Source organism: Vidua macroura, chromosome 9 (genome assembly GCF_024509145.1).
Source record: "Vidua macroura isolate BioBank_ID:100142 chromosome 9, ASM2450914v1, whole genome shotgun sequence".
Lineage (NCBI taxonomy): Eukaryota > Metazoa > Chordata > Aves > Passeriformes > Viduidae > Vidua > Vidua macroura.
The window spans coordinates 1138130-1153707 of NC_071579.1; the positions used below are offsets into that span (position 1 = coordinate 1138130).

The following is a 15578-nucleotide window of genomic DNA, read 5'->3' on the forward strand; positions in this document are numbered from 1 at the left end:
CCCCATCCCGGGTCCATCCCGGGTCCATCCCCGCTCCCCCATTTCCCCATCCCGGGTCCATCCCCGCTCCCCCGTTCCGCCATTCCCGGGTCCATCCCGGGTCCATCCCCGTTCCTCCATTTTCCCATCCCGGGTCCATCCCGGGTCCATCCCGGGTCCATCCCCGTTCCCCCATTTCCCCATTCCCGGGTCCATCCCCGTTCCCCCATTCCCGGGTCCATCCCGGGTCCATCCCCGTTCCCCCCATTTCCCCATTCCCGGGTCCATCCCGGGTCCATCCCCGTTCCCCCATTTCCCCATTCCCGGGTCCATCCCGGGTCCATCCCCGTTCCCCCATTTCCCCATTCCCGGGTCCATCCCGGGTCCATCCCCGTTCCCCCATTTCCCCATTCCCGGGTCCATTCCCGGGTCCATCCCGGGTCCATCCCCGTTTCCCCATTTCCCCATTCCCGGGTCCATCCCGGGTCCATCCCCGTTCCCCCATTTCCCCATTCCCGGGTCCATCCCGGGTCCATCCCCGTTCCCCCCATTTCCCCATTCCCGGGTCCATCCCGGGTCCATCCCCGTTTCCCCCATTTCCCCATTCCCGGGTCCATCCCGGGTCCGGCCCCGCTCCCGCCCCGTCCCCGCCCCTCCGTCCCCGCGGCGCGGGCGCCCCCTGGCGGCAGCCGGGCGGGGCGGGGCGCGGCGGAGGAAGCGGGGGCGGCGCGCGGCGTGTCCCTCCGCGCGGGGCGAGCGCCCAGATCCCTCCGCCGAGCCCGTGGCGGCGGGAGCGGCCGTGGCCATGGCCCGCGGAGCGGGGCCCGCGCTCGCCGCGCTCCTCGCCCTGGTGCTGGCCGTGCTCCGCCGCGCCGAGCCCGCCGCCGGTGAGTGCCGGGGGGCGCGGGGAGGGCGGGGGGGAGGCTGCGGCGGGGCGCCGAGCGAGGGGCGGCGCGGGGCGGGGGGGGGCTCTCTGCCGGTCGCCGCTCCCGCCGGGGAAGGGCACCCGCGGCCGGGTGACATCGCGCGGGGGGCCCGGGGCCGCCGGCGGCGGGCTGAGCCCCGTGGGAACGGCGCTCCCCGGAGCCGCTGCCCGGGGGAGCCGCGGGAGCCGCCCCGGGCCGCCCGTGCGAGGGATGCGCTCGTCCCGGGGAGCTGCGGGAAGGGGCAGCCCCGGAGCGGGGGAAAGCGTTTGCGGCGCCCGTCGCTCCGCATACCTGCGCAGCGAACCTTTGTTGGGGACATTCCTGCACACGCAGAGAGAATCTCTGCGTCTCCTCCTCCTCCTCCTGCTGCTGCTAATCGGTCCGGGCGCGATAAAGCCATGTGTGCACATCTGAGGGAAGTGCCGCTTTTTGCCACCGTTCCCCCTTGCACGCTGGCGCTCGCATTATGTGTGCAGCTTGTCTGGAGCGCTGGTCCACAGCCATAACCGGGGGGTTCTGGTGGGGATCTCATGGCGTTTTCCAGCAGCTCCTGCTCCCGGAGTAAAGCTTGCGCACTCCTGCGCCGCGTTAAAGCTGTCGAGGACCAGCAGTCATTGATGGATTGCGTGCCTTCTCATTCCTTCTTTTTACTCTTGAGAGGCTAGATTGGTCTTCAGATGACTTGTGAAGAGTGCAGCCATGGGAGAAACTATTAGTGGGAGTTGTTCAGGGATGAGCAAGCAAGACACTGGCATTTTCAGTACTTTTCTCGTTCAGTATGGTTTTGGAGTGGAAATCGTTGAATGCGGAGTTTTGACCGCTTCTTGCTGGTTTGGATACAGAGTAGTTGGGTCAGTCAATCGATCTGTTTTGACTTTGAAATGGTCAAATTAAAAGTGCTCAGTATTTGTCTCCTGGGAGAAACGTTGTTGGGGTTTTTTTTCCCAGTAATCCCCTCTGAAAGCCGATTTAGTTTTGCTAATATGTTGCAAGAAGGTAAGTTGGAGTTTAGAAAAAAGCTGTTTCACAAATGTGTTTTGGCTCGGTTTCTTCAAAAGGAGAATTCAAGGGCCTTTCAGGGGTAGGTGTCTTAGAAATACGCTTTTGTGGTAGCATGGACTTGTGGTGCATAGTGGCACTGTCATTTCTGGAAATGGCTTACACAGTCCAGTAAGATGGCAAAATACTAATTTTGCAAAGACTAAATGTCGTGTCCACTTAGTGAAACTGTACTTTCATACGAGCAATTTAGCAGCTTATTGCTGGCCCTTTCCCTGAGGGGCTGAGAGAAGTAGCTGTGGCATCACCTGTTGTCACTTGCCTGGGTACGCACGCCTGAGGTGGCTGAGGTCCTGCCGTGCTGCCGAAATTTTTTGCCTTGGTGGGCGAAATCTCTTCTTGGTGCTGAACAAAGGCTGGTCGGCAGAGGTGACAAATCCAGGCTGAAAGTGACTCCTGTTGTTGTGAGATACTGACCTGCATCTGGTCAGTGTCGCTCCCTGGGAGTGGGAGCTGTGGCTTCAATTAATGGGAAAGGGAAAGATGAAGTCACCGAAAGGGTATTTTCGGGTGCATATTCAACTGGCTTGATGCTCTTGTGCAAGAGAGGGCAGGTACCTGATGTCAGCCCTCTTGGTCAATAGAGAGGAGGCTCCTGGATGCACGGAGCGCTATGGTTTGGACTACTCAGCCTTGTCTCATCATGCAAGCCCCATGGTGCAGCAACTCGCTTTTCCAGTTTAGTTTTGCAAAGGGCTGCAGTTGAAGGTGCAGTAATCTGGGGTGGGGCAGCAACACCTGCGCTTTTGGTGAGGGATACTTACCTGATAATTGCTGTGAACCAGTCCCTTCTCTTCTGGGAAGGCAGGGGGATCCCGGCTGTCAAGCCCACCCTAATTACCCGCTGTGCTCTGGCTCACCAGGCTGCTGCTGCTGCCTGCCAGCCAGTGTTTCTAACAGGTTACAATCCGTTTTTAATCGGTGCTGTGCTGGCGTGGACTGCAGTCTGAGGTCTTTAGTATTCACCCGGCGAAATTTGGAGGACTTCAGACAACGCTGACAGTGCTGGTCTGCTTGATATGGATTTGCTTATGGGAGAGCAAGTTTGACTTGATTTTTTGAAGGTGTTGCCATCTATCAAATTTGTTCTTATCAAAGATGCTGATTTAGACTTTCAAAAGGGAGGGTTATGAAAATCTGGCTAACTCGCATCACTTCCTGCAGGGCATCACTTAGTCAGATTATAAATACGTGAAGATCCTCCTGCTCATGTTCTCAGGACTTGAATCCTTGGGAAAGGAGGACTCGCACCTCTGTTGGCATTTGAATCTCTTTCAGTGCATGGGTTGGGTTTTTCTCAACTTCCACAGCTACTTCCCCCCCCCCCCCCCTTTTTTTTTTTTATTTTTTTATTTTATTATTATTATTATTTGCTGTTGTTGCACTAAGTGGGTGATTACCTTCAGAAGACCCTGTTTGGGTTCTCCCATTTCCAAAACTGGCGTCTGTGCCATGAGAGAGTATGGGTGGCTGGCCTTTGAACCCAGGACGAGGAGTAGGTGGAAAAGCAGTAGCAGGACTCTGGCAGCCTGTTTCTTCTGGGAATCTGTCTTAGCATCAAAACCAAGCAGTTACAATAGTAGCTCCAGGTGTAACATCGTTTCCTTTGAGTTTGTACTCTTGGCTAGTGACTCTTCAGTGGAGCATCGATACAGTGGTTATTGTCATCCCTCCTTTGGGACACCTTAGGGAAACATCATCCGCATTGTGGCAAAAAGAGCTTTTCCTAAGCACGTGCTAAAAAGTAATTTTGTGGATTTTTTTATGTCTTCAGTTTCTCCAAATTTGCTTTGAAATCGCCTCTCCAACAGAAGTCGAAGGCTTGTCTAGGAGAAATGGTGCTTGTATCATTCTAAGCAGGGTCATCTGAGATCTGCAGAAATAATCGTTCGTTCTGTTTAGAAAATAGTCTGTTCCTAGGGCACATGTCCTTTTTTTAGCCTGCCATGGGGATGAAAAAAGAGCTTTGTATCTCAAAATGGCACGGGCGCCTGCTGTTTGTTCCATGCAGCAAGCCTTCCTCTCTCCTCTCTGCCATCACCCGGGCTGGCTGCGGAAGCGCTGCGCGGAGCAGGCGGTGGGATAACATTTCTGCACGGGCAGACATGCTCAGCGTTCACATTAATAAAGATTTAGTGCTGCAGAATGACGGAACACTTGGGAGAAGAGGCAAGCATGGCTCCCGCCTGCCAGATTGCCATGGAAACACCAATACCTCTTCAGCTCTTTAATTGCCCTCCCTACATTTTTTTTGTTGAAAACTTTTTTTTTTTTTTCCCCCCTTCTAACTAAGTGCTTTATATTGCAGTTCTGGATTTTAGGCATTTTGGCTTTGTTTGGAAAACTGCAAATGGGGGAAGGCAGAGGACAGTAGCTGGATGGGGAGATGGAGAACATGGTGACTGACAGCCTTTCAAACTGTGTGACAAGTTCATCCTAAATTCAGTATCTATTACAATGCGAGTTTTTATCGGTAGTTTTTCAGTGGCAGCAGTGTCACATGAACTGTAGCTGCATCTGATATACATATCAGTGTTCCTGCAGCTTCCTGGGCCTGAGACCCCAGTGATGAAAGACTTCAACTCTACCTGTGAATCTACTGGATGGTTCCCAGCTCTGTTCTTAGGAGGGTTAATGAGGCATTTTTTGGGGTCCTAGGTGTTTGGAAGAGAGATTTGAACCAAATGATGACAAGGCATGGGGTTCTGCATGTCCAAGAGCTTTGTGTAGTTAGATTTGCTGTTGGCATCCTCAAAAAAAAAAAAAAAAAAAAAAAAAAAAAAAAAAACCCTGATTCATTTCTTCATGTTTACAGGCTTGTTCTTCTGAAATCCACTTAAATATTTTTCTTTTCAAAATTGTTTGCACTTGTCTAGAGCATTAGTGAAGGAAACCAGTTTAGATAGTAAAGTTTTCTCTCCCAAAAGGTATAGAGTGTTGGTTGAGTGCCTTCACATTTCTCTGAGCTCTGCTTTGCTTCTCGGTTGATGAATCTTGCATTATACAATTGATTTCAGGCTTTTGTGTGTAAAAACAGTGGAGATGTCTTAATCTGATTAAAGCAATTCACTTTACAGACTGTTTCCATGCCCTGTAGACAAGCTTTGTCTTTACTACCCTCAGTGTGTGAAGTGCAAACCGGCCAGCTTGTTTAAATTCCCCAAATGTTAATGGTTTCTAAATCTGAGCTGGGTATAAGGCTTTGCTGCTTTTTCACAGTAAGGATTTTTTATCAGTTTGCTTCCTTCCCCCTCCATGTGCCTGCCATAGGATGATCTGTTCTTCAGAAAAAAAAAGAAAAAATAGAAAAAGCTATTTTCCTATTTTCAGCTAGCTGGTATTTACTAGTGGTTTCTTCCCTGCTGTATAATCTCACTGGAGCTGTAATCTCTTGAGGCTAGTGAACAGCCTAATTAGTCCTTTGTGGTTTTCCTCCAAAATTTGGTTATCTTTGGGTATTCTCCCCATATGTACAGTGCTGCTTACTCCTTACCAGCTCTTCCAGCAGTTGTGTGTTGTGCTGCTGTGGAAGCATTTTGTCCCTTTTCTGCACATGGAGGATCTTCCTACGGAACGTACCTCATGTTTCAGCATTAACTGCTTTTTTCACGCTCTGTTTTTCCTGAAGGGAATCAGCAGCTGTCTTTCTCTCCCTTGGAATTTGAGACCCCCTTGATTTGTTGTGTAACTGGTGTTTCTGGCCACGCTGATGGTTGTCCTCTTCAGAGCTGATCCACCTCTGACAAGCAGCCCTGAGCATGGGATTTTCTATGCCTCGTCTTGTGTTGCTGTTGTTTGAGGGCTCCAAATCCTTTTTCCTCCTCTCCCTTCACACATAATGGGTAGCACAGTTGAACTGACAGGCTGAGTCTCATGAATCTCAATCGAGACAGAAAATTCACTGGCTGCATAAAGGTTATAGAAACCTATTTTGTCCTTTACTTTCTGTCTAGTCTTAAAGGCGTTTTTAGCTTGACTTTTTTCCTACGTTCAAGTAGGTTGTTTCCCACCCACTCCTGCCAGAAAGCTTTTGAACCTATGGGCAAGCTTCAACCACACAGGAGAGAGGTCTTGGTTGATTTTCTATGAACATAATGAAACATTTATGGACAGAAAGAGGAGAGAGGCACATGTAGTGTCCTCCTGAGAAGAAAGCTGTACCAGCAGCTCTCTGCCAGGACATCAGTCTCCCCTTATTTAAAGTAAAACCTCTGGTCAGAGCCTGCACCTTCTGAAATGCAGGATAATCAACCACAAAGCTGCAGGAAATCAGCTTTATAATGTCTCTTTCTCACAGCATTAATTGTTTTGGTGTTTTTCATACCTATTTCTGCTTGACATTCTCTGAACTTGTGGGCAAGGAGTTTATTGGCATTGCTTTCCTTTGGGTAGTTAGAACAAAGCCCCTTCAGACTTGCTCTGGTTATGGCTCAAGTTCCCTATAGCAAAGTTCTCTCAAAAGCTGAACTCTGACACAACTTCTGATCTTAATCCTACACTATTTCTTTTAAATTTATAGCCCAGAAAATATTTGAATTTATAGTAGGCAGATGACGTGTGGAAACCAAATCACAACATCCAGATAATCTTGGCATCGTAAAAAACACTGAGGCAGAAGCAAAACCTTTCCCCCTAGATTTTAACTGTCTCTTTAGCCAAAAAGAAAAATTAAATCTAGGCATAATTGTGCCCCAGTTGTGAGCTTCAGATGTGGATGTCGAAAACAGCGGTGTTCCCTGTGGTGTATCTTGTGCTCGTTTTACAGCAGTGGTTATCTGGGTTTTCCCTCTGGCCTTGGAAAATAGTCTTGGTAGGATGTTAAACGTCGGGTTAGAGTTTGCATCTCAGTGCAGCAAGGGTTGGTACGGACTCCAGGCTGGGTAGTATCACTTAAAGTGTTCGTCTTGCCTGCGCTCAGGAGCCCTTTTCTGAGAACTCCTTCAACCTTGGCCGCAGTGGCTGCTAGAAATTGGGTGCTCCTTTCTGGCATGGCCTGCCCTCTCCAGGAGATGCCAGTCCTTTGAAAGCCAGAGAGTGTCTTCCCCAATATCCCTGTAATGTGCCTAAAATTCACGAGGCTAACCTAGCTTCTGGCAGGCTATGGCAAGCCCAGGAAACCACCCAACAAGTCACCATTTCTGTTTGTGTTAAACGCAGAAGAAAACTGTCAAAAGCAGCTGTCAGAGCCTTGACAGCGTGCTGATGCTGTCTATATATGGCTTCTAGAAAAGTGGCTTTATCTTTTCAAGGCGAGGCTGCCTTCTCTCATGCTGTACACACCAGAGTATTTCCAGTGCACACAATGCATGTAGCAAAACAAACTTTTTATGCTGGCTGAGGTAGGAGGTAGTTTCTGGCGCTTTTGACTCTTGATCTCAACATGGTCGAGTAGCAGAGAAGTAGCTTTTGAAGTGATTCATGATGAAATGCCTTGGTTTTGCATGTGTTATGAAATTTTTATGAAAGATATAGTGAAATACAGGAAGACAGTGCTTTGTGCACAGAAATGCTAATTTTACTGTGAGAACTGTAGTCTTCTATTTCCCTTGTGATTTCTTTTTTTTTCCAAGAGAAGTCACATGACTCCTTAATACTTATTTTAATATAGAATATGGCTACATTTACATTTGCTTCAGCTGTTGTTGCATTTCAAAGTATTTCTATTCAGTCTAAAGGCCAAAAAGTAAGAAGCATTTTTGTATTTGTTTTCTTAGCTTCTTTCACTACTGAATTGCGATAGGCAAAATATATCCCATTGTCTCTGTGAAGGAACTCTAAAGGCTGGTAGTAGTTTAATGATCTGCTAAACAGCAGTTCAAGGTGGGAATAATTTGTCAAAAACCACAGAAAAATTAATCATTACTTTGCTAAAGCCTCTCTGCTGTGTCTGTATTTGCCCTAGCAAAGCAAGCTGGAATCCTTGGTTGGGATCCTCTACTGTGACCCCGTCAGTCTCTTGTTCCCCTCTGTGTGGCTGTGCTGGAAGGTGTTTTTGGCCAAGTGCTGGTTAAGCTTTTACTACGTGGGTTACAAAATCAACTGGCTGCTCAGTTCTCACTGGGGACGCGGGTACTCGACGAGATTACAAAATTGTGTTTGAAAGCACGAGCACAAAAGAAATAATCCTCTGAGTATTTGCTTCACTGGCTCGACTGGTGTGAAAAGAATGGAAATTCAAGGTGGTGAGATGAGAATCCCAAGGCCGGGTCCCCTCCTGGCTCTCTGAAACGTGGCATGGCTGCCTTTAACCCTCCTCCATCTCCCTGGAGTAGCCTGGGTGGTGGGAGTCACTGGAATCCCGGCACTTTCCCTTGGACACAGAGCAGTTTCTCTTGGACACGGTGAAACCGAGCCCTGCTAACTAGAGCTAATCTTTGCTGTGAAAACAAGCTGCTGCAGTGTTAGACAGCAGCAGATGAAGTTTGGAGTCAAAGCCGTGTGGACGTTGCGGTTAAATGGGATAGAAATTGTCAGACAGGTGCAAGTCAGCCTGAGTGTTTCTGCCCGCTGCGGGGGGGAATGCCATGCAAAATCCGTGTTAATATTTCTGTCGCTTGGTAACCCTGACCTCGGGGGTTATCTGAAAGGGGCTCAGAGTGGAATTTTGTTCATTTCCTGAGAGCTCTGCAGAAGCAGCGCCATCCAAGTGCCCCCTTTTCAGAAATCAAGTTAACAGCAACAAGCATACTTGTATTGTGGGAAACACTGATAATTTTCCCGGGGATCTGGGTTGAATTTAACTGTATTCTCTATAGGGATTGCGAGCGTGAAACGTTCCTATAGTGCCTTGTAGTGCGTGTGACCTGTTTATGTGCTCCAGAGTTATTGAGAAATAACACTTCAAGCCCTGGACTGCAGAACCAGAGTCTGTTCCAAGCTGTCCAGTTGCTGGACTGAATTTGGTTGGTTTGCAGGGAGAGCTTAGTGGGACTGCTGTGTTAACTCTTCCAAGTCCCATTCCTTAGTCACCAGCATATCAACCTCAGTGGTGCTTTGCACCAGTTTTTCCCTGATGCCCCTTGCTGAGTTTGTATTGGAAATTTAGAACCACTTAAGGAAAGGAAAGCCATCCTTAAAAAAAAAAGTGGGGGGGGGGGGGGGGGGGGCAGTCAACCCTCCAAAAGTTGGCTGACAAGTGGGCAGTTTAGGTGGTTGGATATTATTGATGCCTTTAGGTGCCTTTAAGGTTGGTTAAACACTTTCCCAAGTGCAATAAGGTTGTGGAAAAGGGGTCTGTAAAGGCATGGAAGGGTGTGGGTTTGGGAGAGAGACAGAACTAGAGGCTGGGAAGAGCTTGTGACTTTTTGGTCTGTGGATAAGTCCAGGACAGGACCTAGCTGATCTGGTTCTGAGAGCTTTATCTGGTAGTTTGGTGCAATTCAAATGGCAGGCTGTGGTCTAAGTGGAATGGCTCCATTTTTGTGGTTCCAAAGTGCCCTCTGCTTCTGCAGAGTCTCCATCCTTCTGATCACTTTGGAGTGCTGCTTCAGGTTCCTGTGAAGGGAAAAGCACTTGCCAGAGCTGGAAGTTCCATCAGGACAGACCTCACTAGAGTTTCCTGTAGGCTTGGATAAAAACTGGCTGGCCCTGAGCTGTGTCATACTTAATGCCTTTTTAAAAACAGTAGCAAAAACGTCAAGTGTGAGTTACAGAGGATCTCCTTAGAAATACTACATTCTTTGCTGAAAGTTGTCAACTGCTCTGGTGTTTTCCACTTGCTTGCAAACACGATCCTGTCTGAAATCAGAGAGCCACAACAGTACATGTTGCAGCAAATTCTGGATTGCTGGTGGCAATCAGCAGGTCAGCTCATGAGGGACAGATGCCCCTGTTTCAGTGCCAGCTACCCCTAGAGACAGTAAAAAAGAAGGAAAGGATTTGAGACAAAATATTCTGGAAGAAGGCTTTGGAGTAGCTGCTTTGTATTTAAGAGAATTTCAGTCCAGAATTTTGATCAGAAAGCAGTAACTGAGGACACTTAACCCAAAGTATGCAGGTGCTGACACGAATGTCTTTGGAGCTTGCTGAAATTACTGCACACTTTGCTTTGAAAACCCACCTTCAAGAAATTCTGAAAAGATTTGGTTGCCTGATGAACAAATCTGTATTTGATTCCTCCTTCAGTCTGGCTCTTTTGATGCTGCCAGAGATGAAATTAAGCTATGTGATAGTGTCTTTGTTTTTGTTCCAGTGCTATAAAATTTTCCTTCCCCTGAATATGCTAATGAAGCTTTGACCTGACATGTATTGTAGCGATGGGTTTGATAGTTGTTTTCTTTTCTTTTCTTTCAGCTCTGCAGTGTATGGACGACTCCAAGCCGTGTGTTAATGAGGGAAAGTGCGTTCCATATCAGAATGGTACAGGATATTGCAAGTAAGTTGGTTTCATTTCTAATCAATTTAATCACCTATTTTCTTTCCTTCAGGACCTTCGCCGGTAAGGAATTGTGATTTTTTTTTTTGAGATTTTCTTACAGGGTTCTTTCAGCATAACATTTTCAGCACATTTGGTGTTTCTTTATAACACATTAGTTCTTGTGTGCTAGCTTTTTGTAACGTAATAAATCTGGGATTCTTGTTCAGTATTTGGGTTTGGATCTCGTCAGTTGGATTTCTTTGCTCCAAGTTGGGAACTGAGGCCAAACCCATCATAGAGGTAAACTCTGTACCTTGTTTCCAGACCCACAAGCTAAGTTGAAACTTGCTCTCCATCTTAATAGCTCACCTTACTTTATACAACTCCAGCCTCAATTTAAATATTTTTGAGGTTTTTCAGAACTGTTTTGCACTCTGAAGTGTGCCAATTCCCTTCTACTGCTTGAGAGCAAGTAATACACGTGAGTTGCTAAAACACACTAACGACCCCCCCAACCAAACATCCACATTTGCTTGCATCTTGTAAACTGATTTTGGTAAGTGCTGACACCCATCTTCACTTTGTTGCTGCATGGGAAGCTCATCAGCAGGAGCTTTGGCAGGGTGTGTGTTATCTGGAGAACATCACATCTATTTAAATGCAGTTCACCTTTCAAACTGCAGTACTTCGATTTTTTTTTTTTTTTTTTTTTTTGGCCAAAAGATGAATCCTCTTTGTTTGGCTGGGCTAATTTATTACGTCTGCAATAATCAGATTATTTTCTAGAGGTTGTTTACTTCATCAGTTCAAGTTGTGTCATTTTCTAGCATGCTAAGACATTATCTTAGTGCCAGCATTCTTTAAATATTAGTGAATTTTCTCCTGTTGATTTGGCTTGGCTAACACAGAGCTATGCTCCTCACACTTCTTTACACTTCCATCTTCCCTAACCACAACCTTTACTTCTCTATTAATGTGGTACGTAGAGCTCAATGTACTGAAATTGCACCTGTGGCACACAAAGGGGAAATCATAATCTAATTGGAGGTTCTCTTCAGGTTCAAATCAATCCTGAGGTACAGAAAGGCCACAGAAAAGCAAATACATAACTTGTTGTTCCCTGTAAGTCTCTCTTAAAATTTCTAACTTGCTGGTTCCTAGTCTTTTCTTTTCCATGCTTTTATATTGATGTCAGCTTAAAGGAGCTGCCCTTTTGAAAAGAGAGCAGGAACGTTTCCTGCTTTTCACTTGTATTTTAAGACTGAAACAAGAAATAGGTGTCTTCTGTAGGTCTTTCTGATGTGCTCTTAAGCATTGTTAATCTGGAGACAAAGTATGTAGGTCGCAATAAAGGTAAGAAACAACACTGGTATTGATGTTGGTTCTGCTTTTACCTTCCTCAGGACATTCTCTCCAACTTGCATGTTCCTCTTAACCATGTCTTAACAATTGTTTTTTACGGCCTCCGTTGGTTCATCTGATTAGCTTCTGCACTATTTGTAGTGCAGTTCAGATCTTGACGCATTTCCCTCATTACAATGGCAGCTTTGACCAGTGTTACATTTTTTTAGCACACATTTACAATAATAACGTTGCCTTCCTCCTTGTTGTGCAAAGCGTTCTTGCAAGGTTTTAAACAGAGCTCCCCTTCAAGAAACAGCTCAGCTCCTTTGCAGGTGCCGTATTAACTGGAAAGATTAACAAAGACCTGTATACAGAGATTAGTAAGTGTCTTTTAGTTCTGGCTCAGGAACACTTTTTTTTGCAGAAAGGAAGGAACAAAATAGCAAAACCCACCTCAATTGTGGAGTGTCTACCTTTAGCAAGCTGATTCTAAGCATCCTGTTTTGGTTTTAACTTTTTTCTTTTTTTTTTTTTTTTCTTTCCTGCACTATGAGGAACTCTGAATAGGGGAACTTTCTCTCCGGTTTAGTGACCTAAATGACTTTCTGAAATTTTGATGGTTGTGATAGTAGAAATGTTCTGCTCAGGAAACTGAATTTATTACTAAAGCAAGTGCCTTGGCTTCTAAGTCTGCAGGATCTCTCAATGATTAGCAGCATCTCCACCCCTTCCACTTTCTTAAAGTTATCTGCAGCACTTCCTTTGCTGGGCAATAAGTTATTATAACTGGCTCTCTTCCTCTTTCTGTATCTCCTCTTGGCCGAGTTGTTTGTTGTAGTGTGTGGTCGGGCTGTCCCGTCAGCCTTGCCGTCTCCTAGGTGAACTGCCGAGGGAGAACCTGCATCAGCAATAACCAAATGTGATAAGATATGAGTAAGCACTGATAGCAAAACACCTAGTCTAGATATTTGGCCCAGCAGTGGATGGCAGCATATTGCTGAAGCAGCTGCCTTTGAAGATCCCGTAGCATCTACTGCATTGAAAGAGTTTTCTGCTAAGAAACGCCCATGGTGGTGTATCTGGCATCTGTTATGGGAACAGTGATTGTCACCCCTGTGAGGAAGCTGGGGTTGGAGCTTTATCAGATTGCTCCTGCGAGTGCCCTTTAAGTAGCTCTGTTCCCCTGGTGACGCTGCTGGCCCATGGCTGTCGTTCTGTGGCACTGCTCGATAAAGTTATGACCTCCTCTGACCTTGATTTTATATTTAGACAACTACACGTTCCTGTGTTTGCATCTTCCAAAGACAGATTTTTTTTTTTTTTGTGTGTGTGTGTGAGAGCTCTTTTCTACACTCATTCAGCGACTCTCATAGTGAGGATGCAGGCTTTATTTCAGAGAATATGTCTGTATCTGCAGCAGCACTGAAGGGGACCCGTCCTTCCAAGCTTTCTTGGTCCTGCTTTGACAAAAGGCAGGCTCATTTTGGACTTTGGCTTTGCTTTGCACTGTGATGGGTGGGGTTTTTTTTTTCCCCCTCAAAGCATCTCTAGGTAGCTTTTTGCACACTGCAGTGTCAAACATGAAGGAACCTTCTTGTATCCTCTCATATCCAAGGAGAAGCAGGGTAACAGTTCCTCGTTGCTTAATGCTGATTGTGACCATCCCAGCAAAGCAATTTCTTCTCTCCCTGCTGCTGGGTGACTGGGAAGCAGTAGTGGGAAGAGTCCATGGGACAGTGCTGTGAACTTGCAGCGTTTCTGCAGTTGCAGCAGGCTGGGGAGGAAGGTGTGGGCACAGGGAGCTGTTTCAAGGACAAGCAGAGCAGAGATTTTGGCATCGCTGCCTGCTGTTTTCTGAGCACGAGGATCTGCTCCGCTGCAGGTGGATGCAGGCTGGGGCAGCGCTTGGGATGGGGCAGGACCCTTGAGCAGAGAGTCTCTTAACTGAGTTCCCCATGTTCCACCAGCTGTGGCCTCTCACAGCTTCCCACCCCAGTGGCAGGGAGCAGAAGCAAGACTGTGCCAGGGAGAGAAGCAGAAGTGGGAAGGGAGTTGACATAGGGGTGCTGCAAGGTTTAGGGAGGAAACTGGGCCTTGCTACTTGTGCTTGGCAGGCTTTGAGGACTGAATTTTTGACCTTAGGATTGTTGCAATTTGTGTATCCAAGGGATAGCTGTACCTCTGTGAAACCAAGTGCTGCTTTAACACGGAGGTCTCCTGTTACTCCTGATGGTGTCAAAAACCTTCAAGCTATGCTTAGTCAAATGGGGACACTGGAGTGCCAAAAGGACAGTCTCCTGCAGCACATCCTTTCCTGCCCCAAGCTGCCAGGGTCTGTACGGCTTCGTGTGCCTTTGTCTCTTCAGTGAGCAGTGTTTCTCTCGCTGTGTGCTGAAGTTTGTGCACCTTTTCCATGGCATGATACAGTTTGTGTCTCACGTGTAGACAGGCAACAGGAGGACCTCCAGAAAAAGCTAAGCTCAAAGCAGCAATGGCATGGCCGCTATGGGCTTCTATCTTAATTGTAGCTGCCAGTAGCTTCAACTCCCTTGCAAGATTTTTGACCTACCTTTCCTTCAAGATGGACCTTCATAAATGAATTTTAACTTGGATTCAAGAGGACTTCTGGGGCTGAAGGCAAGATCCAAGACCACAGAACTGCTTCTGGGACTGCAGCTGATATCTGCTTAGGATCTGTCTCGAGAGACTAATCACTCCTAGGCTAGTGAATGAGGAATACCCATAGGAGACCTTGTAGCAGGATGAGGTCTGAGAGTTTTCCAGAAGAGGCTAAATGCAGAAGTTGAGAAGTTGTCCCTTTCTGAGAATGGTCTGCCCTTTTCTGTTTCCTTCTGTCTCCTTCCAGAAGTTAAAGGAGACCCTTGAGACCAGGGCAGAGGAAAAAGGGGAGAGTACACACACACTGCTAGCCTAGATTCTGGGAACAGAGTAGTGATTTTCAGTCATAATTTTCTATTGTGAGTTACCCGTGCGCACAAAAAGCTCTTCAGAGCTCTGATGGGCAAGAAAATCTGAGCTAAAGCGTGTCTGCTCAGACTGTGGCTGCTGTTGCTGCGTGGGGCACTGTGGAGTGGCTCTCTGCAGAGGCACTTTCTGTGGGCTGGGAACAATAGCTGTGTGCTGCTTTAAAGGCAGGGCAGGGAGGCCGTCCCATCCCAGCGCTCGCGTTCAAAGTATGACGCATAAATGGGCGCCTTGAGACACGGGAAGGAGCGTTTGTAGAGCTAACCAGAGAATCCTGTTCTCCCTCCTGAGAGGAGGTGTAGGTGTGGGAGTCAGAACCCGGGAGCCAGAGGGAAGTCTGGTTAAAATCTGTAACAGAATAGCTGGGACCCTTCTCGCCTTAGTCATCAGAGGGAATTTTTTACCCTCTTCGATGAAGCATCTTCCAATCAAAGTGGAGGGAGCGCTGGGTTGGAGGGGGGAGAGGCAGGACTGTGAGGAAATGCTTCCCTCCGCTTTCTAAATGAAAACCATCTGCTTTCTTCTGTGCATCTCCAGATGATATCATGGGCCTGAGCAGAAAACTCCCATGAAAATCAAACATCTGGAAGCCTGGTTAAAATTGTCTATAAGGTGCATTTGAAGAGACTGTCTTATGAATGTGCCCAGGCAGACATAGTACAGCAGATGAGGAAGTTTTTCCAACAGACCAGACATATTTTCCAGAAGTCTATTGAAAGCAGGAGAGAACTAAGTTTTGGAAGGTAACTTTGGTGTAGTTGTGTGGCAGAAGAACCAAAAGTACAGCTTTTGTGAGTCTTCTACTTTGATTTGCAGCATGGGGTTGTTAGAATGAATGAAGCTCTCTGGATTTGTGGATACTTCAAATTTGGATGAATACCTTCGTTTTGTTTCTACGTCTCTTGTTTAGCCCCATGAGAGCCTGAGCT

At 47.1% G+C, this 15578-nt stretch overlaps 1 protein-coding gene across 2 annotated transcripts in view; it reads left to right on the plus strand.

The window, feature by feature from the left end:
- Positions 1 to 784: 784 nt before the first annotated feature.
- Positions 785 to 15578, plus strand: part of NOTCH2 (notch receptor 2) — an 82926-nt gene continuing 68132 nt past the window's right edge. Inside the window, exons 1-2 of one of the 2 annotated variants that reach the window (XM_053984758.1) lie at positions 785 to 866; positions 10257 to 10338. In XM_053984758.1, the coding sequence (XP_053840733.1) occupies positions 785 to 866; positions 10257 to 10338 (164 nt within the window). The remainder of the gene's footprint in view (positions 867 to 10256; positions 10339 to 15578) is intronic. The other variant, XM_053984759.1, reaches the window with a different exon arrangement.